The 26,168-nt window shown below is 41.7% G+C and overlaps 1 protein-coding gene and 2 gene segments (V, D, J or C); all 3 read right to left on the bottom strand.

Moving 5' to 3' along the window:
- Positions 1-1,605: 1,605 nt before the first annotated feature.
- LOC123386312 lies at positions 1,606-2,115 on the bottom strand. The segment is given in 2 exon segments: positions 1,606-1,941; positions 2,027-2,115. Coding segments are annotated over 2 exon segments (360 nt in total).
- Positions 2,116-20,569: 18,454 nt separating this feature from the next.
- On the bottom strand, positions 20,570-23,029 carry LOC123386293 (disintegrin and metalloproteinase domain-containing protein 21-like). Its single transcript, XM_045060715.1, has one exon. The coding sequence runs from the start codon at positions 22,993-22,995 to the stop codon at positions 20,770-20,772; it is 2,226 nt and encodes a 741-aa protein (XP_044916650.1). The 5' UTR covers positions 22,996-23,029; the 3' UTR covers positions 20,570-20,769.
- A 12-nt stretch (positions 23,030-23,041) lies between these two features.
- On the bottom strand, positions 23,042-25,881 carry LOC123386263 (the record flags this gene model as incomplete). The annotated part of the segment is given in 2 exon segments: positions 23,042-23,104; positions 25,549-25,881. Coding segments are annotated over 2 exon segments (396 nt in total), but the record flags the coding sequence as incomplete, so codon positions are not given.
- Positions 25,882-26,168: the final 287 nt, after the last annotated feature.

Raw genomic sequence — 26,168 nt, forward strand, 5'->3', positions numbered from 1 at the left:
TTATCTCTATATTATGTCAATTTTCTATGATTTATCTTGGTAATGGCCTGCTTTTGTTGATTTTGATAGGAGTTCTCTGTGCCTTCTGGATTTGGATATTCATTTCCTTCCTTGGGTTAGGGCAACTTTCAGCTACAGTTTGCACAAATAAACCTTCTGTCCCTTTTTCCCTCTCTTGTTTTGGGACTCCTATGAAAGGAATTTTACTACACTGTACAGAGTGGCTGAGTTCTCTAAGTCTACATCCATAACCCAAGAAGTTAGTTTACCCTCTCTTTTCTGATTCCTTATTTTCCATAATTTTATCTTCTATATCACTTAGTCATTCCTCTGCTGCTTCCACCCATTATTATGTGCAGTAAGCATCATGTCTCTTTCATAGCATTTTTAAATTTCACCGTTGACCAGCTTTTATGTCTTTTATCTCTGTGGTATACATATCCTTGATGTCTTCTATGCCGTTCTCAAGCCCATCCATTATCCTTACTATTGTTGTTTTAAGTTCTGTTTTAGGCCTATTCCTTATATCTGTTTTGATTAGATCCCTGGATATGATCCTTTCTTGTTCTCTCTTTGGGGATGGATTCCTCCATATTCTCATATTGTCTAGGTCTCTGTCTTCTTCTGTGTTTTAGAAAACCTGTTATGTTTTCAGCTTCTGAGAGTAATGGCTACATTAAGAAGAGTTCATATGCTGTACGGAGACTGGCACTTCAGGAAGGGTTTGTGTTGAGTGCTGTGTGCACTGTGTTCTTGCATTTGGTGTCTTGGGAAGTGGGCATCACCCAATCCATTAAGGTTATGAATAGAATAAAAATAAAAGTGAAGCAATTTCTCTCATTTTTACTTCTTGTGTGCCTGCTTGAGCTGTAACATTGACTTCTCTTGCCCTTGGAGTGAAAGTTAAACCATCAGGTCCCCATGTTCTAAGACTTGACACTAGTTTGGAATCAGATGAGAATTACACCACTGACTTTACTGGGTATCCAGCATGTGATAGTATATCATGGGATTTTTCAGCTTATTTAGTCATGTAAGCCAATGTGCTATGTGTTCTGTTCCTCAGGATTATCCTGACTGATACTCGTAGATGCTTTTTCTCTTGTAGTTTCAAGTATTTGAAGAAAACTGTAACACATATAAAGTTCTGAGAAGCAAAGTGACATGAATGAAGTGTCATGGTGTTTGACTGGGACAAGAGCAGGGTGAGGATAATGAGGAGCTATGGGATCCTGTGGTCCTAGATGCAAAGTGAGCGCTCCTGGGACTCCTGTAAATGTTCCGTTGATGTGCATCAGGATACGTGTAAACCATTGATATTTAGTACAAGGGTAAGCAATTGTAAGAGACTCTATCTCTTGTTCATGTAAGTATAGTTTTCTTGGTAAAACAAACTTTGTAAACCAGACCCAAGTAGGTAAGCACAGAATCATGTGTCCAGAGAGGCTTCCTGGGGGAAACTGCTGTATGGAGAGGAAGCCCCAGGCCATGGCACAAAACCTTCCAGCAATGCCTACCTGCACCTGCTCCTGGGAACACAAACAGAATGGTGCATAGTGTGCACCCCCTGGTGGTCCTGATCTTCTTCTACAGGGCGGTTTGTGTCTGGGCTCACACTGACAACCCCTCACTGTGTCCTTGCACAGTAATACACGGCTGTGTCTGCAGACCTCAGACTGCTCAGCTCCATGTAGGCTGTGTTTGTGGATGTGTCTGCTGTCAGGGTGAGTCTGCCCTGGAACTTCTGTGCATAGCTTGTAGAACCATCTTCAGGGTCAATCCTTCCCATCCACTCAAACCCTTGTGCAGGAGCCTGTCGCAACCAGTGCATATAGTAATCAGTGAAGCTGTATCCAGATGCTTTGCAGAAGATCTTCACTGATGCCCCAGGCTTCCTCACTTCAGCCCCAGACTGCACCAGCAAAACCTGGGAATGAACACCTGTAGAGAGGGGACAAGAGTGGATGAAATCAATGTTGACTGGTCCTGGTCCTCTCCTGTGTCCAGGGACTTGGGTGACCCTTACCTGTTGCCACTGCCAGCAGGTAGAGGATTCTCCAGCTCCAGTCCATTGTGAGGGGGTGTGTCTCAGGGTGTCCAGAAGAGGATGGCGTTGTACAGTGATGCTCTCAGGGCACAGACACACCCATATTTAACCTAGTGCTTTTAGGACTATTTGCATAGTCATGAGAGAGAGGATTTCATACACAGGACCAGAACCATCTAGAGACAGTCCTAGAGACCGTGTACATTGGGATCAGAGAGCACCAGTCTAATCCTTGTTTGAGGACATGGGTCCTTGGCCAGGTTCCTGAACTGTGTGCAGACTGAGCTCCTGCCACTGAGTGATAAGACCTTACAGGAAATTCTCCCCATTGTGGACCAGTGTTGAATGAGGCAGAGACCACCTGAACCTGTTGTTGGGTCTGATATCTGAACGTCTTATTCCTGGATAAGCGTGTCTCCAAACTGCTGCACAAAATGGGGTAATAAACGCATCCTGGCTTCCATCTCTTAGATGAAGATATCTAAAAGCCCTGGACTAGCAGCGTCTTCAAGTGTCTTCTCACTGCCTGAGTTCATTAAATGCTCTGATGGAACAGGATATTTAAACACCCTTTAGCATCCCTCATCCTACTCATATTTTAGATTGCTTTCAGGAAAAGGAAACACTGGCTTCTTACAGGAAAGCCTTCCCCACCCAGTGTGAACCTACTCACCTGGGGTAGGAGCCTGGTGCTGGGTAGTACTGAAAGGCCCCTGCCGTCTAGGCCCGGCCCTGCAGGGAGGTTCCTGTAAAGACTCACAGGACATTTATTCCAGTGTCTCTACTCCAGCATTACATGGTGGAGGGGAGCAGAATATGCCACCCCAAATATGCCACTGGAATGAAACATGCTTGAGAAACAGCCAGTGCAGAGATGCACTGACCATCCTTTGTTCCCTAAACAGAATATAAATCTTCTATGTGAAATACACCCTTTTTGTACCAGGAGGGGAGAAATGTCCTTAGCACCAGAAAAAGGAATTTAGGCCCCAGAATGCTGTGTAGAGAAACCTTAGTTCTTCACTATTGTAGTAACACTAAGCACATTGAAGCTCTCAGTTTTTCCCCATTGAGGATGATATTAGCATTGGGTCTTTCATATATGGCTTTTATGATCTCGAGGTATGCTCCTTCTATCCCTACTTTCTTGAGGGTTTTAATCAAGAAAGGATGCCGTATTTTGTCGAATGCTTTCTCTGCATCTATGGAGAGGATCATATGGTTCTTGTCCTTTCTTCTTTGATGTGATGAATCATGTTGTTTTGCAGATATATAACCAGCCCTGCATCCCAGGTATAAATCCCACTTGGTCGTGGCGAATAATTTTTTTAAAGTATTGCAGGATCTGGTAGCCTAATATCTTGTTGAGGATTTTTGCATCCATGTTCATCAGGGAATTTGGTCTATAGTTCTCCTTTTTAGTGTGGTCTCTGTCTGGTTTTGGAATCAAGGTAATTCTGGCTTCAGAAAGAGTCTGGAAGTTTTCCTTCCATTTCTATATTTTGGAACAGCTTCAAGACAATAGGTGTTAACTCTTCCTTAAATGTTTGGTAGAGTCCCCTGGAAAGCCATCTGGCCCTGGACTCTTGTTTTTGACAGATTTTTGATTACTGATACTATTTCCTTACTGGTTATCGGTCTGTTCAAATTTTTATATTTCTTCCTGTTTCAGTTTGGTCGTGTATACGTTTCTAGGAATTTGTCCATTTTTTCCAGATTGCCCATTTTATTGGCATATAATTGCTCATAATACTCTCTTATTATTGTTTTTATTTCGGTTGTGTTGCTTGTGATCTTTCCTCTGTCATTCTTGATTTTAGTTATTTGCATCCTTTCCTTTTTCTTTTTGATCAAACTGGCTAGTGGTTTATCAATTTTGTTCATTTTTTCAAAGAACCTGCTTCCGGTTTCATTGATTTGGTCTACTGTTTTTTTGGTTTCGATAGCATTAATTTCTTTTGTAATCTTTATTATTTCCTGTCTCCACTGGTTTTGGGTTCTATTTGCTGTTTTTTTTCCAGCTCCTTAAGGTGTAAGGTTAGGTTGTGTATCTGAGATCTTTCTTCCTTCTTTAGGAAGGCCTGGAATGCTATATACTTTCATCTTATGACCACCTTTGCTGCATCCCAGAGGTTTTGGGCTGTGGTGTTATCATTTTAATTGACTTCCATATACTTTTTAACTTCCTCTTAACTGCTTGGTTAGCCCATTCATTCTTTTAGGATGTTCTTTAGTCTCCAAGTATTTTTTACCTTTCGAAATTTTTTCTTGTGGTTGATTTTGAGTTTCACAGCATTGTGGTCTGAAAATATGTACAGTATGATCTCCATCTTTTTGTACTTATTTAGGGCTGATTTGTGTCCCAGTATATGGTCTATTCTGGAGAACGTTCCATGTGCGCTGAAGAAGAATGCATATTCTGATGCTTTAGGATGAAATATTCTGATTATATCTGTTAAGTCCATCTGGTCCAGTGTGTCATTCAAAGCCATTCTTTCCTTGTCAATTTTTTGTTGAGATGATCTGTCCATTGCTGTGAGTGGGGTGTTGAAGTCTCCTAATATTATGGTATTACTATCAATGAGTTTCTTTATGTTTGTGATTAATTGATTTATATATTTGTGTGCTCTCCCATTTGGCGCATAAATGTTTACAATTATTAGGTCTTCTTCGTCTATAGACCCCTTGATCATGATATAATGCCCTTCTGCATCTCTTGATACAGTATTTTTAAGTCTAGATTGTCTGATATAAATATGGCTACTCGGGCTTTCTTTTGTTGACCATTCGCATGATAGATGGTTCTCCATCCCCTTATGTTCAATCTGAAGGTGTCTTTAGGTCTAAAGTGGGTCTCTTGTGAACAGCATATAGATGGATCTTGTTTTCTTATCCATTCCGTTACCCTATGTCTTTTGATTGGGGCATTGAGTCCACTGAGGTTTAGAGTGAGTATTGAAAGATATGAGTTTATTGCCATGATGATGCTTGTAGAGCTGGAGTTTCTGATGGTGTTCTCTGGTCCTTTCTAATCTTTCTTGCTTTTGATACACACACACACACACACATTATATATATATATATATATATATATATATATATATATATATATATATATATATATATATATATATATATTTTTTTTTTTTTCATCTTTTGTCCCCTCAGAGAGTCCCCCTTAAATTTGCAGGGCTGGTTTAGTGGTCAAAAACTCTTTTAATTTTTGTTTGTCTGGGAAACTTTTATCTCTCCTTCTATTTTGAATGACAGCCTTCTTGGATGAAGAATTCTTGTCTGCATACTTTTCTGATTCAGCACACTGAATAGACTCCACCACTCCTTTCTGGCCTGCCAAGATTCTGTGGATAGGTCTGCTGCAAACCTGATCTGTCTTCCCTTGTATGTTAGGGACTTTTTTTCCTTGCTGCTTTCATGATTCTCTCCTTGCCTGAGTATTTTGTGAATTTGACTATGGTATGCCTTGTTGCTGGCCAGTTTTTGTTGAATCTAATGGGGGTCCTCTGTACTTCCTGGATTTTGATGTCTGTGTCTTTCCCCAGGTTAGGGAGTTTTCTGCTATGATCGGCTCACATAACCCTTCTACCCCTATTACTCTCTCTTCCTCTTCTGGGAACCCTATGATTCTGATGTTCCTTTTTAATGAGTCGCTGATTTCTCTAATTCTTAAATCATGCTCTTTTGCCTTAATCTCCCTCTTTTTTTCTGCTTCATTATTTTCTATAAGTTTGTCCTCTATATCGCTGATTCTCTGGTCTGCCTCATCCATCCTTTCCACAGCTGCATCCATCTGTGATTGCAGTTCAGGTATAGCATTCTTAATTTCATTCTGGCTATTTTTTTTTTTTACTTCTCTTATCTATTCAGAAAGGGATTCTAATCTATTTTTGACTCCAGCTAGTATTCTTATTATCATGATTCTAAATTCTGGTTCAGACATCTTGCTTGTACCTGTGTTGGTTAAATCCCTGGCTGTCGTTTCTTCATGGTCTTTCTTTTGGGGTGAATTCCTTTGTTTTGTCATTTTGAAGAGAGAAAAGGAATTAATGAAGTAGAAATATTGAAATAAAACAAACAAAATTTCAAAAATTAAAAATTAAACACACACACACACACACACACACACACACACACAAATCTAATAGTTAATGCTAGATCCTAGGTGTGTTTTGTTTAGGTGTTGAAAGTGGTTTGAACACCTAAAGTAAATCATTTGAGAATTTGAAAAAATGCATACACTGATGTAGAGTAAAATGGGTAGATGGGAGTAAAATAGAATTTGAAAATAGTATAGACAAAAGTAAAGTATATAGTAGAAAAAATTAAATAAAAATATTTTTAATAAAAATTATGAATTTTTTTCTGTATTTAAGAAAAAAGTAATGAAAAAGAGAATAAAGATAAAGAAAAGAAAAAAAGAAATCATTTGATAATTTGAAAAAGTGAATATACTGTAGTAGACTAAAGTAAAATGATGGAAATAAAATGGAATTTGAAAAAATTTACGTAAAACTAAAAAAACATAGTAATGACAATTAAATAAGATTATTTTGTAAATATGAAATTTATTGTCAAATAGGTTTCTATACAACACCCAATGCTCATCCCAACAGGTGCCCTCCTCAATACCCATCACCCACCCTCCCCTCCCTCCCACCCCCATCAACCCTCAGTTTATTCAGTTTTTAAGAGTCTGTGATGGTTTGACTCCCTCCCTCTCTAACTTTTTTTTTCTTCCCCTTCCCCAAGGTCTTCTGTCAAGTTTCTCAGGATCCAAATAAGAGTGAAAACATACGGTATCTGTCTTTCTCCATATGACTAATTTCACTCAGCACAACACTCTCCAGATCCATCCATGTTGCTACAAAAGGCCACATTTCATTCTTTCTGAATGTCAGGTAGTATTCCATTTTGAATAGATACCACAATTTCTTTATCCATTCATTAGTTGATGGACATTTAGACTCTTTCCATAATTTGGCTATTGTTGAAAGTGCTGCTATAAACATTGGGGTACAAGTGCCCCTATGAATCAGCACTCCTTTATCCTTTGGGTAAATTCCTAGCAGTGCTATTGCTGGGTCATAGGGTAGACCTATTTTTAATTTTTTAGGAACATCCACACTATTTTCCAGAATGGCTGCACCAGTTTGCATTCCCACCAACAGTGCAAGAGGGCTCCCGTTTCTCCACATCCTCTCCAGCATGTATAGTCTCCTGATTTGTTCATTTTAGCCACTCTGACTGGCATGAGGTGGTATCTCAGTGTGGTTTTCATTTGTATTTCCCTGATGAGGTGCGACATTGAGCATCTTCTCATGTGCCTGTTGGCCATCTGGATGTCTTCTTTAGAGAAGTGTCTATTCATGTCTTCTGCCCCTTTCTTCACTGGATTATTTGTTTATCAGGTGTGGAGTTTGATGAGTTCTTTATAGATTTTGGATACTAGCCCTTTGTCTGATATGTCATTTGCAAATATCTTTTCCCATTCCGTTGGCTGCCTTTTAATTTGGCTGATTGTTTCCTTTGCAGTGCAGCTTTTTATCTTCATGAAGTCCCAATAGTTCATTTTTGTGCTTAATTCCCTTGCCTCTGGAGATGTGTCAAGTAAGAATTTGCTGTGGCTGAGGTCAGAGAGGTTTTTTCCTGCTCTCTCCTCTAGGGTTTTGATGGTTTCCTGTCTCACATTCAGGTCCTGTATCTGTTTTGAGTTTATATTTGTGAATGGTGTAAGAAAGTGGTCTAGATTAATTCTTCTGCATGTTGCTGTCCAGTTCCTCCAGCACCATTTGTTAAAGAGACTGTCTTTTTTCCATTGGATATTCTTTCCTGCTTTGTCAAAGATTAGTTGGCCATACATTTGTGACTCCAATTCTGGAGTCTCTATTCTATTCCATTGGTCTATGTGTCTGTTTTTGTGCCAATACCATGCTGTCTTGATGATGACAGCTTTGTAGTAGAGGCTAAAGTCTGGGATTGTGATGCCTCCCACTTGGGTCTTCTTCTTCAATATTTGGCTACTCTGGGTCTTTTGTGGTTCCATACAAGTTTTAGGATTGCTTGCTCTAGCTTCGAGAAGAATGCTGATGCAATTTCGATTGGGATTGCAATTTTGATTGTGTAGATTGATTTGGGTAGTATTGATATTTTAACAATATTTATTCTTCCAATCCATGAGCATGGAATGTTTCTCCATTTCTTTGCATCTTCTTCAGTTTCCTTCATAAGCTTTCTATAGTTTTCAGCATACAGATCTTTTACATCTTTGGTTAGGTTTATTCTTAGGTATTTTATGAATCTTGGTGCAATTGTGAATGGGATCAGTTTCTTTATTGGTCTTTCTGTTGCTTCATTTTTAGTGTATAAGAATGCAACTGATTTCTGTACATTGCTTTTGTATCTTGCGACTTTTTTGATTTCATGTATCAGTTCTAGCAGACTTTTGGTGGAGTCTATTGGGTTTTCCATGTGTAGTATCATGTCATCTGCAATAAGTGAAAGCTGACTTCATCTTTGCCAATTTTGATACCTTTGATTTCCTTTTGTTGTCTGATTGCTGATGCTAGCACTTGCAACACTATGTGAAACAACAGCAGTGAAATATCTCAATTTTTCCCCATTTAGGATGATATTAGCTGTGGGCTTTTCATAAATGGCTTTTATCATGTTCAAGTGTGTTCCTTCTATCCCGAGTGTCTTGATGGTTTTTACTGAAAAAGGATGCTGAATTTTGTCAAATGCTTTCTCTGCATCGATTGACAAGATCATATGGTTCTTATCTTTCCTTTTATTAATGTGATGTATCATGTTGATTGATTTGTGAATGTTGAACCAGGCCTGCAGCCCAGGAATGAATCCCGTTGATCATGGTGAATACTTCTTTTTATATGCTGTTGAATTTGATTTGTTAGTATCTTATTGAGAATATTTTCATCCATATTCATCAGGGATATTGGGCTGTAGTTGTGTTTGTTGCTGGTTCTCTGTCTGGTTTAGGAATTGAAGTAATGCTGGCTTCATAGAATGAGTCTGGAAGTTTTCCTTCCCTTTCTATATTTTTGGAACAGCTTGAGAACTAGAGGTATTACCTCTGCTTTAAATGTCTGGTAGAATTCCCCAGGGAATCCTGGTCTTGGACTCTTGTTTGTTGGGAGATTTTTAATGACTGATTCAATTTATTTACTGGTTATGGGTCTGTTCAAATTTTCTATTTCTTCCTGTTTGAGTTTTGGAAGTGCATGGGTGCTTAGGAATTTGTCCATTTCTTCCAAGTTGTCCAGTTTGTTGGCATATAATTTTTCATAGTATTCCCTGATAATTGCTTGTATTTCTAAGGGTTTGGTTGTAATAATTCCATTTTCATTCATGATTTTATCTATTTGGGTCATCTCCCTTTTCTTTTTGAGAAGCCTGGCTAGAGGTTTATCAATTTTGTTTATTTTTTCAAAAAACCAATCCTTGGTTTCATTGATCTGCTCTTCAGTTTTTTTTTTTTTTACTTTTCTTTTTTTGTTTTTAATATGAAATTTATTGACAAATTGGTTTCCATACAACACCCAGTGCTCATCCCAAAAGGTGTCCTCCTCAATACCCATCACCCACCCTCTCCTCCCTCCCACCCCCATCAACCCTCAGTTTGTTCTCAGTTTTTAACAGTCTTTTATGCTTTGGCTCTCTCCCACTCTAACCTCTTTTTTTTTTTTCCTTCCCCTCCCCCATGGGTTCCTGTTAAGTTTCTCAGGATCCACATAAGAGTGAGACCATATGGTATCTGTCTTTCTCTGTATGGCTTATTTCACTTAGCATCACACTCTCCAGTTCCATCCACGTTGCTACAAAAGGCCATATTTCATTTTTTCTCATTGCCACGTAATATTCCATTGTGTATATAAAACACAATTTCTTTATCCATTCATCAGTTGATGGACATTTATGCTCTTTCCATAATTTGGCTATTGTTGAGAGTGCTGCTATGAACATTGGGGTACAAGTGGCCCAACAGGCACATGAAAAGATGTTCAGCGTTGCTCCTTATCAGGGAAATACAAATCAAAACCACCCTCAGGTATCACCTCACGCCAGTCAGAGTGGCCAAAATGCTCTTCAGTTTTTTAGATACTATATTGTTTATTTCCACTCTGATCTTTATTATTTCTCTTCTTCTGCTGGGTTTAGGGTGTCTTTGCTGTTCTGCCTCTATTTCCTTTAGTGTGCTATTAGATTTTGTATTTGGGATTTTTCTTGTTTCTTACAATGTATTTTCCTCTCAGGACTGCCTTTGCTGCATCCCAAAGCATTTGGGTTGTTGTATTTTCTTTTTTTTTTTTTAATGTTTATTTATTTTTGAGAGAGACAGAGCAGAATGTGAGTGGGTTAGGGGCAGAGAGAGAGGGAGGCACAGAATCTAAAGCAGGCTCCAGACTCTGAGCTGTCAGCACAGACCCGGACGTGGGGCTCAGACTCACAAGCTGGGAAATTGTGACCTGAGCCGAAGTTGGAATCTCAACTGACTGAGCCACCTAGGACCCCCTGGAGTGTTGTATTTTCATTTGTTTCCATATATTTTTTAATTTCTTCTCTAGTTCCCTGGGTGACCCATTCATTCTTTAGTAGGGTGTTCTTTAACCTCCATTCTTTTGGAAGTGTTCCAGACTTTTTCCTGTGGTTGATTTCAAGTTTCATAGCATTTTGGTCTGAAACTGTGCATGGTATGATCTGAGTTCTTTTTTACTTATGAAGGGCTGTTTTATGACCCAGTATGTGATCTATCTTGGAGAATGTTCCATGTGCACTCGAGAAGAAAGTATATTCTGTTGCTTTGGGATGCAGAGTTCTAAATATATCTGTTAAGTCCATCTGATCCAATGTATCATTCAGGGCCCTTGTTTCTTTATTGATCCTGTGTCTAGATGATCTATCCATTGTTGTATGTGGGGTGTTAAAGTCCCCTGCAATGATCACATTCTTATCAATAAGGTTGCTTATGTTTGTAATTATTTTATATATTTGGGTGCTACCATATTCGGTGCATAGACATTTATAATTGTTAGCTCTTCCTGATGGATAGACCCTGTAATTATTATATAATGCCCTTGTTCACCTCTTGTTACAGCCTTTAATTTAACGTCTAGTTTGTCTGATATACATATGGCTACTCCAGCTTTCTTTTGACTTCCAGTAGCATGATAGCTATCCATCCCCTCACTTTCAATCTGAAGGTGTCCTCAGGTCTAAAATGAGTCTCTTGTAGACAGCAAATAGATGGGTCTTATTTTTTTATCCATTCTGATACCCTATGTCTTTTGGTTGGAGCATTTAGTCCATTTACATTCAGTCTTATCGAAAGTTATGGGTTTAGAGTCATTGTGATATCTGTAGGTTTCATGCTTGTAGTGATGTCTCTGATACTTTGTGGTCCTTGCAACATTTCACTTACAGAATCCTCCCTAGGAACTCTTGTAGGGCTGGTTTAGTGGTGATGAATTCCTTCCATTTTTGTTTGTTTGGGAAGACCTTTATGTTTCCTATTCTGAATGACGGACTTGCTGGATAAAGGATTCTTGGTTGCATTTCTGGTCCTCACATTGAAGATTTCCTGCCATTCCTCTCTGGCCTGCCAAGTTTCAGTAGATAGGTCTGCCACTACTCTTATGGATCTCACTTTGTAAGTTAGAGCATGTTTATCTCTAGCTGCTTTCAGAATTTTCTCTTTATCCTTGTATTTTGCCAGTGTCATTATGATATACCGTGCAGAAGATTGATTCAAGTTACATCTGAAGGGAGTTCTCTGTGCCTCTTGGATTTCAATGCCTTTTTCCTTCCCCAGATCAGGGAAGTTCTCAGCTATGATTTGTTCAAGTACACCTTCAGCCCCTTTCTCTCTCTCTTCCTCTTCTGGAATTCCTATGATACAGATATTGTTCCATTTGATTGCATCACTTAGTTCTCTAATTCTCCCCTCATACTCCTGGATTTTTTTTATCTCTTTTTCTCAGCTTCCTCTTTTTCCATAATTTTATCCTCTAATTCACCTATTCTCTCCCCTGCCTCTTCAGTCCATGCTACGGCCACCTCCATTTTATTTTGCACCTCATTTATAGTATTTTTTAGCTCCTCATGACTATTTCTTAGTCCCTTGATCTCTGTAGTAATAGATTCTCTGCTTTCTTCTGTGCTTTTTTCAAGCCAAGTGATTACTTTTATGACTATTATTCTAAATTCTTGTTGTGTTATAGTGCTTAAATCGTTTTTGATCAATTCGTTAGGTGTCACTACTTCCTGGAGTTTCTTTTGAGGCGAGTTCTTCTGTTTCATCATTTTTGGTAGTCCCTGTGGTGGCTCCAAACTGCAGGGCACTTCCCCTGTGCTGTCTGGTGTAACTTGGGTTGGTGGGCGAGGCTGCAGTCAGACCCAATGTCTGCCCCCAGCCCACCGCTGGGGCCACAGTCACACTGGTGTGTACCTTATCTTACCCTCTCCCAGGGGCAAGATTCACTGTGGGGTGGTGTGGCCCCTGTCTGTGCTGCTTGCACACTTCCAGGCTTGGGGTGCTGCTTCCATTGGATCTGGTATATTAAGCAGGGTGGATCCGCAAGGTGCACAGTGGCAGGAGGGGTAGGCTTAGCTTGCTTTGCCATCAGTGGTCCCCTGTGGTAGGGGCCCTGAAGCACCAGGAGGGAGGCAGACCCGTCGGAGGGATGGATCCACAGAAGCACAGTGTTGGGTGTTTGCGTGATGCAAGCAAGTTTGGTGACAGGAACTGGTTCTCTTTGGGAATTTGGCTGGGGGATGGGAGAGGGAGATGGCGCTGGCCACTGCGTTTGTGCCTGCCGAGCTGAGCTCTGTCTTCCGGGACTCATCAACTCTGCCTCCAGGTGTCCTCTTACTCTCCCCGCTCTCTGAGAGCAGAGCTGTTGACTTTTAGCATCCCAGATGTTAAGCCCTGCTGGCTGTCAGAACTCACAGAGTTTGGCCCCTCCGCTTTTGCAAGCCAGACTTTGGGGGCTGTGCCTTGCCGGGCAGTCTCCCCCTCCACCACCCTGGCTTCCTCCCTCCTATCTGTATAGCATGCACCGCCTCTCTGCCCTTCCTACCCTCTTCCGTAGGCTTCTTGTGTGTGCTGGCTCTGGAGACTCTGTTCTGCTAGTCTTCTGGAAGTTTTCTGGGTTATTTAGGCAGATGTGGGTGGAATCTAAGTGATCAGCATGATAAGGTGTTCTCCTAAGCCGCCATCTTGCCCTCTCTCCCCAAATAGGAATATTTTTAATAGAAATTGAAAGTAAAAATGAAGTTTTGTCTCTAGCCCCGCAAACGCTGGCTATAGGACAGCCAGCGAGGCATCTGAATGCCCTTGCTGTGGTTCAGCTCCTTCTTGGGAAATACCACCTCAGAGGAGATGTAGCACCATGAGGGACGACCTTGAGAACCTTGGACAGGAGCGAGCACTGCCCAGAATGCAAACAACAAGAGGGACACATTTAGGGTGACCTGGCCCTCTGCTAGCCTCATGCCTCTGCTCAGGGACATCTGCCAGTGACAATGGATAAATGGAGGATCCTGAGCAAAGCCAGATCTAGACCATCTGACAGAACAGAGGGCTGTGCTGGGCAGTCAGCACCTTACACCTGGGGGCCACCTATGGGGTTAGGTAACAGTCACTAACAGTCACAGGGTGTGGCATTGGGTGACCCTGCACATCAGATTAGCTGGGGCACATGTGGCAGAGGCAGGCGGGCCCTGTCCAAGCATGCTCACATGGACATAGTAGGGACTTGGACCCAGAGACATGGCTCTATTCAACACATTCCATCTTTCCTGTAGCTACTTGAATACAGATTATACGATTTTAACACCCTGAACTTCTCTACCACTTCCATGTCCTGTGGTACTGCTGGTTCACTTTCTATGGATGACTACTTTTCCTCATTATGGAGACCACTGCTTCCTACTTCCTTGGGATGTGGAGGTAGACGTCAATTTTACCCTTGTACGTGTTGAAAAACATTGCTTTGTAATTTTACATGTCTTATTCTGGTTGGCTATTAGTTTGCAAGTCTTTTGATCCTTTTGGTTGTTACTTTGAAGCTTCCTCTGAGTTTACTGAGGAAACATTTCCCAGTATTCTGTGTCATGATTGGTGAAGTACAAGGTTGTATTTTAGTATTTTCTTATTCCAGCTGGGGAGAAGTGAAACTACTGCTGACCACTTGTGAGCCCTAGGATTTTTTTCCCTCTAATCCTTTATTGTGATTCTTTCCTGGCTTCTGGAAGTCTCCTGCTATGCTACTTCCAGGAGACTGGGGTTCCCTCCTCAGCTGGAGACACAAAGGGGCTGTCTGCTGGTGCCCAACTTGAGAGGAAGAGTGAATGTCCCCACTAGTTTTAAAATGCCCGCCTTCCTTTTACACAAAAACCAGATAGGGATACCATAACACACCTAAAAACTACATGGGCAAAAATCTCCTTGACCTTGGCCTTGGAAATGATGTTTCGGATATGACTCCAAATGCACAGTCAACGAAGACAAAAATCAGTGAGTGAGAACACATCAAACTAAATATCTTCTGCTTAGGAAAAGACACAGTCACCAAAGGAAAAGACATTTTACAGGAATGGAAAAAAAATGTAAAACATGTGATATGAGGTTCATATCCAAAATTAAAAAAAAAGCTCATTTTGCTGAATAGTATAACAAGCAACCCAATTTAAAAAAAATGGGGGAGTAGAGGACTTGAAAGGACATGTTTCCAAAGTCCATGTACAAACGTCCAGCAAGTGCATTAAAAGGTGCTCAACATCACTCATCACCAGAGACATGCAAATCAAAGCCACAATCCCTTAACACTTCACACCTGTTATTATGGCTGTTACCATCAGACAAGAGATAACAAATGCTTGTGAGCATGTGGAAATAAGCAAACCTGGTACACTGTCCCTAGGAATGTAAACTGGTGAGTTTACTACTGAAAGCAGTATGGAGAGTTCTCAAAAAATTAAAAACAAATGTATGGTTGTGCCCAGCGATCCCATTTCTGAGTGATATATACAGGGGATGAAGTCACTACATCAGAGATATGTGCACCCCATGTTCATTGCAGTATTATTCTCCATAGCTGAGACACTGAAAAGACCTAACTGCTCATCAAGGGATTAATAGATAAAGAAGATGTGAGATTAGATAGATAGATGGATGGATACAGAGATAGATACATAGATAGATAGATAGATAGATAGATAGATAGATAGATAGATGATAGATAGATAGATGATAGATTTCATCCATATAAAAGTTAATCGTGCCATTTGTGACTACATGGATGAAGCTTGAAGACATTATGCTAAGTTAAATTAGTCAGACAGAGAAAGACACATTCTGTATGATCACACTTACATGTGGAGTCTAGAAACATCAAATTCACAGAAACAGAGTGTGCAATGGTGGGTTCCAGGGACTGAGGGGCAGGGAAAATGGGGGGGGGCATTGCTCAGTGTGTCCAAACTTCCAGTTAGAAGATAGACAAAAAGCTTCCATGGGTCTAATGTATAGTAAGATGACAATAATTAATATACATATTGTATATTGAAAGTTGCTTTATGTTCTTACCATAATTTAGCGGAAGAATGTATTGACTAACTTCAACTTGGTAAACATTTCGCATTATATACATGTATCAAGGCATCACATTGTACACCTTAAATGTACATAATGTTATATGTTGATTATATCTCAATAAATCTGGGGCCAAAAAAAAAAGGTATTCCTAGAAGACATTCCTATACACATTTGGCTAGTAATAATTTAACTATGCATGGACATGACTGCAAATTATACAATATGTGATATTAACCCTAAAGATGTTTATGCACAGAGAAGATTTCATACAAGTGTGCATGTGTCTGTGTTGTTGGGAATAATTTCATGTGATTCTGTACACTCATAGAAACAACAGCCATAACAACAAGTGTTAGGACACTGGTGCTAAGTAGAGATCGTGGCATTTTTGAAGAAAATTAAAGGCATTATGGCCAGGGGATAGATCATAAGCAATTTGGGATGTAAAAACAAAACAAAACAAAACAAAACAAAACAAAACAAAACAAAACAAAACAAGAACGGTGAACACTTTTCCTCATTGTGATTGGGACATAACATAAGATCTGTGTTTTCCTTCTACATCTCACAGCTTTTGTACTCCATTTCCCATATGAATGGCTTCCTTTGTGCTTAGTTGATATTTTGCAGTGACACATTTTCATTTGCTTCTTTGTTCCTTTTGTGCACATTCTTTAGATAGATCCTTTGGGTTTACCATGCCCTTACACAAAACACTCTAAAGCCGTAACAGTCTATTGTCAACTGATAACTACTTAAATTCAATCCCATGGACAAGTACACTTTAACGGCTCCACACAACTCCCCACTCTACTGATGTCACAGGCCACATCTGTATGTATTGTGTACCCATGAGCATTGATTTATAGTCACACTTGATGCTTTTGTCTTTTGAATCTCACAAAAGAATTGGAAGTGTAGTAGAGGGGTAATGTCAGCCTCCTAGCAGCCTAAGATGTCCCTGTGTTGTGTCTCACACCCCATCCAAAACTTGGCATCCATCCACAAACAAATGTGCATTTTTGGGCCCTGTGGGATCCAGCTCCATATGCCAATGGACCCCTGAAGAGTCTTCCCTACACATGCATAGGTGAACATACCTGAGTGTGGCTATGGACTCTACAGTGACCCCTGAACCTGCTCCACCTTTCTTGTCTGTGGTCTCCGAGGTTCTGGGAAACAGTCTTAGTTGATCACACATGGACTGGAGTCTTTGTGGAAGTCCAACTTTCCAAAGAAAGTGAAAACTCTAACTTTAAATGATATCTTCATTCCCCCCATCCTTGTGCATTGTAGCATTATTTACAAGAACCAAAACACCCTATGTGTCCACAGACAGAAGAATGGGTAAAAAGAAGTGTGGCCTGTATGTACAGTGGAATGCTATGATTCGTCCATAAGAAAGAATGAAAACTTGCCCTTTGCGACAACATGGGTGGATCCTGAGGGCATCAGGATAAGTGAAGTAAGTCAGACATGTGGGAAATCAAATAGGTATGTCCTGGTGTAGGACATTACAGGGAACACATTGCAAAGCAGAACACTGCTTTCTGGCTTTGCTGAAAACAGCAGGCAATGCTTTGCTTGTGTGGTTAATGTGTATCTAGGAGTCACTAACTTCCCTTATCTCATTAACGTATATCTAGGGAGCACTCATCACCCTTATCTAGTTAATATAGACCTAGGGGGCACTCGCTTTGCTTATCGATTTAATGTAAATCTAGGGGACACTCAGTTCCCTTATGTAGTTAACGTAAGTCTAGTGGGAACACTAAAGTTCACTTATTTACTTAATATTGACCTAGTGCAACTAGTTAATATAAATCTAGGGGGCACTGCACTGATTTAGTTGAAATAAATTTAGGGGAACTCACTGTGATTATCTACTTAATGTAAATCTAGGGGGCACTCAGTTCCCTTATGTAGTTAATGTAATTCTAGTGGGAACACTAAAGTTCACTTATTTAGTTAATATTGATCCAGTGCAACTAGTTAATATAAATCTAGGGGGCACTGCGCTGATTTAGTTGAAATAAATTTAGGGAAACTCACTGTGATTATCTAGTTAATGTAAATCTAGGGGGCACTCAGTTCCCTTATGTAGTTAATGTAAATCTAGGGATCATTCACTTATCCAGTAAATTTTTATGTAGTGGGCACTCATTTAACTCACCTAGTTAATGTGAATTTATGGGGCACTCGTTTCACTTATCTAGTTAATGTAAATCTAGGGGGCACTCATTTCCTTGTCTTGTTAATGAAAATCTATGGGACACATTAGGTAAGCACACTTTGCTTATCTAATTAATGTATATCTAGGGCACATTCAATTCGCTTATCTAGTTAATGTCAGCATAGGGGGAACTCACTTTAATTATCTGGTTAATGTATGTTTAGGGGGCACTCACTTTGCTTATCTAGTAAGTGCAAATCTCGGGGGCAAGCTACACTTCCCATATCTAGTTAATGTCAATCTAGGGGACACACTCACTTTGCTTATGTAGTGAATGTAAATCTAGGGGCAAGCTACACTTCGCCTAGATAGTTAATGTAAATCTAGGGAAACCTCACTTTGCTTATCCAGTATATGTATATCTATGGGCACTCTCTCCCTTATCTAGTTAATATAATTCTAAGGGCACTCACCTCACTTACCTCCTTCATGTATATATAGGGGGCACTCACTTCCCTTATGGAGTTAATGTATATGTAGGTGGCACTCACTTCACTCTTGTAGTTAATATAAATCTAGGGGGCAGGTTAAACTTTGCTTATCTAGTTATGTAAATCTAGGGGTCACTAACTTCACTTATCTAGTTATTCATCTAGGGGGCACTCACTTTGCTTCTCTTGTTAACATAAATCTAGAGGGCAGTCACTTTGCCAGTCTAGTTAATGGGTATCTAGGGGGTACTCCACTTTGCTTATTTGGTTAATGTATATCTAGGGGGCACTCAGTTTATGGAGTTAATGTATATGTAGGGGGCAAGCTACACTTCACTTACCTAAGTAATATAAATCTAAGGGGCACTCACCTTGCTTATCCAGTTAATGTAAATTTAGGGGACACTCACTTAGCTTATCTAGTTAATGTAAATCTAGGGGGCACGCTATACTTTACTTATTTAGTCAATATAAATCTAATGGGCACCTGCTTAGCTTATCTGATTTGTGTATATCTGAGGGGGCACTCACTTTATCTAGTTAGTAAATCTAGGGGGCACACTACAGTTCACTTATCTAGTTAATATTACTCTAGGGGGCACTCACTTTGCTTAGCTCATTAATGTCAGTTTAGGGGGCCCTCACTTCTCTGATCTAGTTAAAGTGTATCTAGGGGGACCTCTGTGCACACACAATGAACTTTGGTTTCTTTCCCCTGTTCATCCAGGTCCTGTGAACTTAGTTCTTGGTCCACAAGAACATTTGGTGGAGAATTTCTTCCTTCCCTTCACCTTTCTAGGCTCTAGGTTCAGCCACATTCTGCTTGTCAGCTCAGACCCAGCACTCTACTTGAAGCCCACATCGCTGTGTGCTGGTGTGTAGACTCCCATCAATTAGTGGGTGTGGCCTGTGGGTGCTAGATCCTCCACAGGACCCATTCTTACTTTATCCTGAAGGTAAACTCACGTTTCCAGCACATGTATGGTGTTAACTGAATAGGTCTGCATCTGTAACACGTGTGTCCAAACAGACAGAAGGGCTGATGTTACTCCACAGTTCACTTAGCATCCTTCTGTAGTTTACTGAGCAGGTGGCCGGGGCACCTGTTTGGCCCTCCTTCCCAAACATTCCTGGACGCATTCTTGCTGGGAACATGCAGTGTGGCTGCACGGGAATTTCAGGAGGTGCTGGGAAAGTATGATTACCTGTTTGCCCTGGAACGTGGAGAATATGTGTACACATGGCAGTCTAATACTTTGTGTAACCATGTGTCTTTGAGACAAAGTGCATGCATGGGGACACATTGGTACAACTTACAAGACTATCTGCACCAACAAAAGGATTCTAGGTATGAACTGAAGTGAAAATCCTGTTATGTGCTTCATGTGTTTTACATCTATTGGTGAATTATGGGATAAATTCTTATTCCAAAGTAATTTCTGAAACAGTTACTATTTAGTTCTGAAAATTTCCTAATCAATTACTATTAAAAAGTTGTATATTTTCAATTCAGAAGAAGATAAACAGACTTTAATATCACTATTATGATTTAAAATATATTCTAGACAACTGTAAAAATAGTAAAAAATATTTAGAAAAAGGGTCCCTAACTTTCCACAGGCTCAACTCTGCAGGATTCTAGAAGGTTCTTGGGAGAACCAAAGTGGAAATCCTAGGCAGACCCTCATCTAAGGATGAACTCACTGAAAAATAGAGAAAAGAAGGAGAAAAGGGGTTCATATTCATCGGGCTCCCTCGGAATGCCAGAGACATCCATAGGCACTTGTGCCTACCTTTCTGATTGATTTAACTGGGGGCTACTTTCAGCCTCATAGTCTCAGTCTCCCACATTCGGAAATTTGCTCTCCAGGAAGGCACAGCTTGCACTGGCTGGGATCGAATCCATGTCCCTTTCCCTGGCAGCCCACAGACACCTCAGTGTGGGACAGGCAGTATGGGTGGGTGGTAGCCCTCCATCACCCTGAACCCATATTGGGACCAGGAAATGAGAGGTCACCTGAAGAATGAGACAAAGCTCAGTGTGCAAGAGCACAGTTTTGGGCAAAATTCATGAATTTGTCCCTAAAGGAGCTTGTGGCAACTTCTCTTATTTCTGGAACCAGAAACCTCAGCCCAAGACACAGCTGCTGACTCAGGTCTTCTGCACAGAGTCTTAGGCACCGTTTGGGCTCTTACAGGCTTACCAAAATACATAGAGGCCACAAGCATGCAGTTTTCAAGTTTTATTTCAGAGTTCTGCTCAGTGACGCATCAGAGACCTGGTGTCAGGTCCAAGATGTGCCTGTGGACCCCTGTGTCTCCCGCAGACCCCTGGAAACGTGGATGTTAGCTGTGCCGCCTGATTACTGTATTTTCACAGATGAGCCATGTGGATTGTCTATAGTTGTTTAGGGGTCTGGAGGCTGAATTATGCATTGTCTTGATCAACAGTCTCTTCCGTAACTTTCTGTCTGTTGATAGTTCTGACATTTCCGGCAACACCAAAGAGGAATGCAGCAATTAAGGCATAGATTCTAGCAAAGATCACTCTGAGATATACCACGTATTCACGACTTTGCCTGACTGACCGCATTCTTCTTGGAGGGGGTCCACTGTCTGTGCTCCCACCAGTGCCTCGTTCAGTGCACCGTGGAGGATCCCAGCCTACGTGGCAATGGCAGTTCCTGTTATTGTTGCATATCCCTCTGTGACTGCATTTCTCCGGGATACAGTCATAGTTCAGCTGAGCCACACTGCCATTGCAGTAGGTATCCTGACAGAACTTTCCAGGAGCACAGGGGGTACCGGTTCTCACATGACCAATATCGGTTGTTCCTGTGCTACGATGCGAATCCAGCCCAAAACACCAGAATCCTGAGATCTCAGACTGATGAAATCCAACATGCTCTTGCAGCTGAGGGAGATGGGTGACGTTACTACACTGCAGCCTTCCACACTGCATGTCTGTGGGGGAACAGGGTTTAGATTTGAATACCCCTGGGTCTCTTCTGCAGTGTCCATATCGGCTGCCTTTTTGATTTATGGTATAGCAGACATTTTCACCCTTCACAGCATTTCTGCCAAAGATTTCTTGGCAGTGCATAGTGCGGTCAGTGCAGTTTCCATGATAGCAGTAGCCCTCTTCAGTGCACGGGGTTCCATCTTGCATATAGAAGTCATCAGGGCACTCCACGGACACCCCACGGCAGTATTCTGGAAGATCACATATATTTTGGATTGGCCTGCAGAGTGTCCCAGCGTCGGAATAGGTGCAGTTTGTACAGCATCTGCCTGTATTACATTTGCTGCCAGGGGTTAGAATACAATCACTCGTACAGCAGGGATTGTTGTAGCACTGCTTGAAGGAGCCACAGTCACACTGCTCACCTGGCTCCACTACATAGTTTCCACAACGATCGTGAGTCAGGCTTTTATTGAAATAGGAAAGTCCTGAGTCAAATATGCACTCACAAAAATTATTCACCACTACATGCTGCATATGAATGAAGGAACAGTTACTGAAAGAATCTGTCATAATAGGGTATTGATTCATAATGCAGGTAGACCTCCTCTGGCATGCACAAAACTTATTGTCATAAAAAATACCAATAGATTTTGCAATTTTTTGGGCTACTAACACAGACAACAATAAAAAATGTCTGCCTAGAGAAGCAAGCGAGATGATGGATTTTGGTCCGCATACCGCATATGTGGCTGGCTGAAACTGAAGTTCATGTGGTGCATCTTTGTTCATAAGTAAAGCTGTATGTGGTTTAAAAGCAACAAACAAGTGTCTTTGAAAGTAGATATGAATCGGACTCCCTGGCACCTGAAAATTGTTCAAGACAACTGGATCTTCCAGATTATAAATGACCATGGAGGAAATATAGTGCCTTACATCAATACCTTGAAGCATTGAGTCAGTCAAACTAACAAGCCTCATGAGGAATCGGGCACATTTTGACACGTTGTTGAACACACTATACATTGTTTTGGAACCGAGAACAAGTCCTTTCAAAATTCCATGATGGGATGAATACAACTTACTAGAGATCCTGGGGGCTGCACTGATATTTGCTTGAGAGAACAGGGGGTTCCTATCCCCCTTATATCCCAGGTTATAAGTAGGTCCCGTTGCATTGGTGTCTGCCACTATCTGAGAAACAACGTGTTCAAACCGTTGGGAATCGCTGAGGGGTCTGATTTCATAGGCAAGGTCATCCAACTTCATGATACCTTCAAGGCCCCCATAGCACGTGTCCATGGTGACCATGGAAAAAGGAATCTCCTCCAGGTAGCCGAGGTAGTAACAGTCTGGAGGGATGAAGGGGTAGTCCATCTGCAAGGCTCCCTGATCATCCTGAGTCATCATCAGCAAATGTCTTGACCAAAAGAGTTTCTTGTGCCTCATGTGGATAACATGGCTCTTGCCCCCAAAATGCAGGCTATAGGACAGCCAGCCAGGCATCTGAACGCCCTTGCCGTGGTGCAACTCCTTCTTGGGAATTACCACCTCAGAAGAGATGTAGCGCCATGAGGGACGACCTTGAGAACCTTGGACAGGAGCCAGCAATGCCCAGAGCGCAAACAGCAAGAGGGGTGCCCTCAGGGTGACCTGGCCCTCTGCCAGCCTCATGCCCCTGCTCAGGGACATCTGCCAGTGAGAATGGATAAATGGAGGATCCTCAGCAAAGTCAGGTCTAGACCATCAGACAGAACAGAGGGCTGTACCGGGTGGCCAGCACCCTACACCTCGGGGCCACCTGTGGGGTTAGGTAACAGTCACAGGGTGTGGCATTGGGTGACCCTGCTCATCAGTTCACCTGGGGTGGATGTGGAGAGTCAGGTGGGCCATGGTCAACAGTGCTCACATGGACATGGGTAGGGAATTGGACCCAGAAACACGGCTCTATTCAACACATTCCATCTTTTCTCCTTCTACTTGGATACGGGATATGCAATTATAACACACTGAACTTCTCTACCAATTCCACGTCCTGTGGTACTGCTGGGTCACTTTCTGGATGACTGCTTTTCCTCATTATGGAGACCAATGCTTCCTACTTCCATGGGATATGGAGGTAGACTGTCAATTTTACCTTTGTACGTATTGAAAAACATCGCTTTGTAATTTTACATGTCTTCTTCTGGTTGGCTATTAGTTTGCAAGCCATTTGATCCTTTTGGTTGTTGCTTTGAAGCTTCCTCTGAGTTTACTGAGGAAACATTATCCAGTATTCTGTGTCATGATTGGTGAAGTACAAGGTTGTATTTTAGTTTTTTCTTATGCCATTTGGTGAGAACAGAAAGTACTGCTGAACATGTGTGAGCCCCAGGGGATTTCCCCTCTAATCCCTTATTGTGGTTCTTTCCTGGCATCTGGCAGTCTTCTCCCATGCCTGTGAGTTTCTCTCCTCAGGTGGAGATAGATGCAGGGGAGTTGAGGTTATGTTGGCAGCTTGCACCATGGAGGCTGCACATGATCGAAAATGGTATCGACCATGGAACTCCCTTGTTTAAGTACCGTCTAGTCCTTTAAAATCCCCTGGGTTGGGCAGAAGCCCTCAGAGTTGGCTTTTGGAGAAGAGTCTGCCTTTTCTCCGGGTGGCTGGCCTCCTAAATAAAGCTCAACTTCTTTTCCCACCAAAACTAATACCTTGAACATTGACCTTTCCAGAAATACTCAGCTGAATTTGGGATTTGATAACAATAAAATGGAGAGTGGAATGGCAGTTGTCAGGGGCTGGCAGGGTGGGGCAATGAGGAGTAGATCTCAAGGCCTATGATTTTCTGTTATGCAAGATGATTAAGTTCTAGAGGGGTCTCCACAACATTACCCCTGTAATTAAAAGTACTGTACTGTATGGTTCAAGTTTTGTGAAGAGTGTTGGTGTCATGTTCAGTGAGATCCTAACACAAAACAAAAGTGTAAGACACGAATTTTGCTTCTCACATGACAGTATGCTGTACAGCATGGACACACTCTCTACTGATAATGTGAAAATAATTTAAAAACATTTGCATAGTTTGAATAGTAACCCTGAGGATATGTCATTTACAAATATCTTCTTCCATTCCATAGGTTGCCTTTTAGTTTTGTTGATTGTTTCCCTCACTGTGTAGAAGCGTGCTATTTTGAGGTAGTCCCAATAGTTCATATATGTATGTATTTAATTTTCTTGTTTTATTTTTAATTTAAATTCAAGTCCTCAGTCTTTGAGCTCCACGTTTACAGGAAGTTGACTTGTCATGATTAACTTTATGGGTTATCTTGACTGAGTCATGGGTGCCCAGATTCACCACTGTTTCTGTGGATGTCTGTGATGTGTTCCAGAAGAGACTGGCATTTCCTTCCATGGTTCCTGTCTGGGCATCACCCATTCCATTAAGGTTCTGAATAGAATCTGATGCAGAGGGAGGAAGAATTCCCTCATTTTTACTTCCCATGTGCTTGTTTGAACTGGAACAGTGGTCCCCTCTGGCCCTTGTTATGAGAGTTATAACATCAGATCTCTACGTTCTGAGACTAGACCCTAGGTCAGAATCAGACATATTACACCACTGGTTTTCCTGGGTCTCCAGCTTGTGACAGTAGATCATGGGACTTCCCAACCTCTTTAGTCATGGAAACCAATGTGCTTTGGGTTCTGTTCCTCAGGAGAATCCAGACTAATACATGGAGATGATTTATCTCTTGTTTAGAGGAATTGAATAAAGCTGTAGCTCATTTAACGTCCTGAGTAGCAAGTGCCAGGAGGGAGTGTCACATTGTTTGATTGGGACAAGCGCTGGGTGAAGTTAATGGGGAGCTGTGGGATCCTGTGGTCCTGTCTGCACAGGGAGTGCATCTGGGACTCCTCTAATGGCTCAGATGTTGTGCCTCAGAAAATCTGTAATTCACTCATGTTGAGGGACAGGAGTAAGCAATGCAAACAACTGTGTCTTTTGTGCATGTTAGTGCAGTTTTCCTATGACAACAGGTATCTAATTCAGAGAGTTAATAGGTAAGCACAGAATCCTGTGTCCAGAGAGGCTCCCTGGGGAAACTGCTGTGTGGACAGGAAGCCCCAGACCCTGACAGGAAACCTGCCTGTAACCTCCATCTGCACCTGCTCCTGGCAACACAAACATAGTGTGCGCCCCCTGGTGGTGCTAATCCCCTCCTGCAGGGAGGTTTGCTTGTGAGCTCCCAGCGAGGTCCCCTCACCCTGTCTCTTGCACAGTAATATGTGGCCGTGTCCTCAGTCTTCAGGTTGTTCATCTGCAGATACAGCGTGTTCTTGGCGTTGTCTCTGGAGATGGGGAATCGGCCCTTCACGGAGTCTGCGTAGCTTGTGCTACCTCCACTACTACTAATATACGCGACCCACTGCAGCCCCTTTCCTGGAGCCTGGCGGACCCAGTTCATGCTGGAACTACTGAAGGTGAATCCAGAGGCTACACCGGTGAGTCTCAGGGACCCCCCAGGCTTCACCAGGTCTCCCCCAGACTCCACCAGCTGCACGTCACACTGGACACCTGCAGACGCAAGACATCTTGGTCAGGAAACTGTCACACATCCACTGGTTCTCACTCATATCCACTCACATACTCAGTGTCTCTCGTTCACCATGAATTACCTTTTAAAAATGCAACAAGGTAAACCAAGCCAAGCACATACTCCATGATGAGGTGTCTGTGTTCTGTCCTGATCACAGAATGGGAACACCTGGGACCCCTGGAGCTGGGGCTCCTCTCCCAGCTGCATGGTCGGGCTGGGCTGGTTTTATCAGCACAGAGAGGGCCCTATTTGCATGTTCTCTTACATATATATCACACTGCAGACTT

The sequence above is a fragment of the Felis catus genome, chromosome B3 (genome assembly GCF_018350175.1).
Source record: "Felis catus isolate Fca126 chromosome B3, F.catus_Fca126_mat1.0, whole genome shotgun sequence".
In the NCBI taxonomy this organism is placed as follows: Eukaryota; Metazoa; Chordata; class Mammalia; order Carnivora; family Felidae; genus Felis; species Felis catus.

Coding starts and splice junctions, on each gene's coding strand:
- LOC123386293 (XM_045060715.1), bottom strand. CDS start 22,995: ATGTCCCTGAGCAGGGGCATGAGGCTGGCAGAGGGCCAGGTCACCCTG.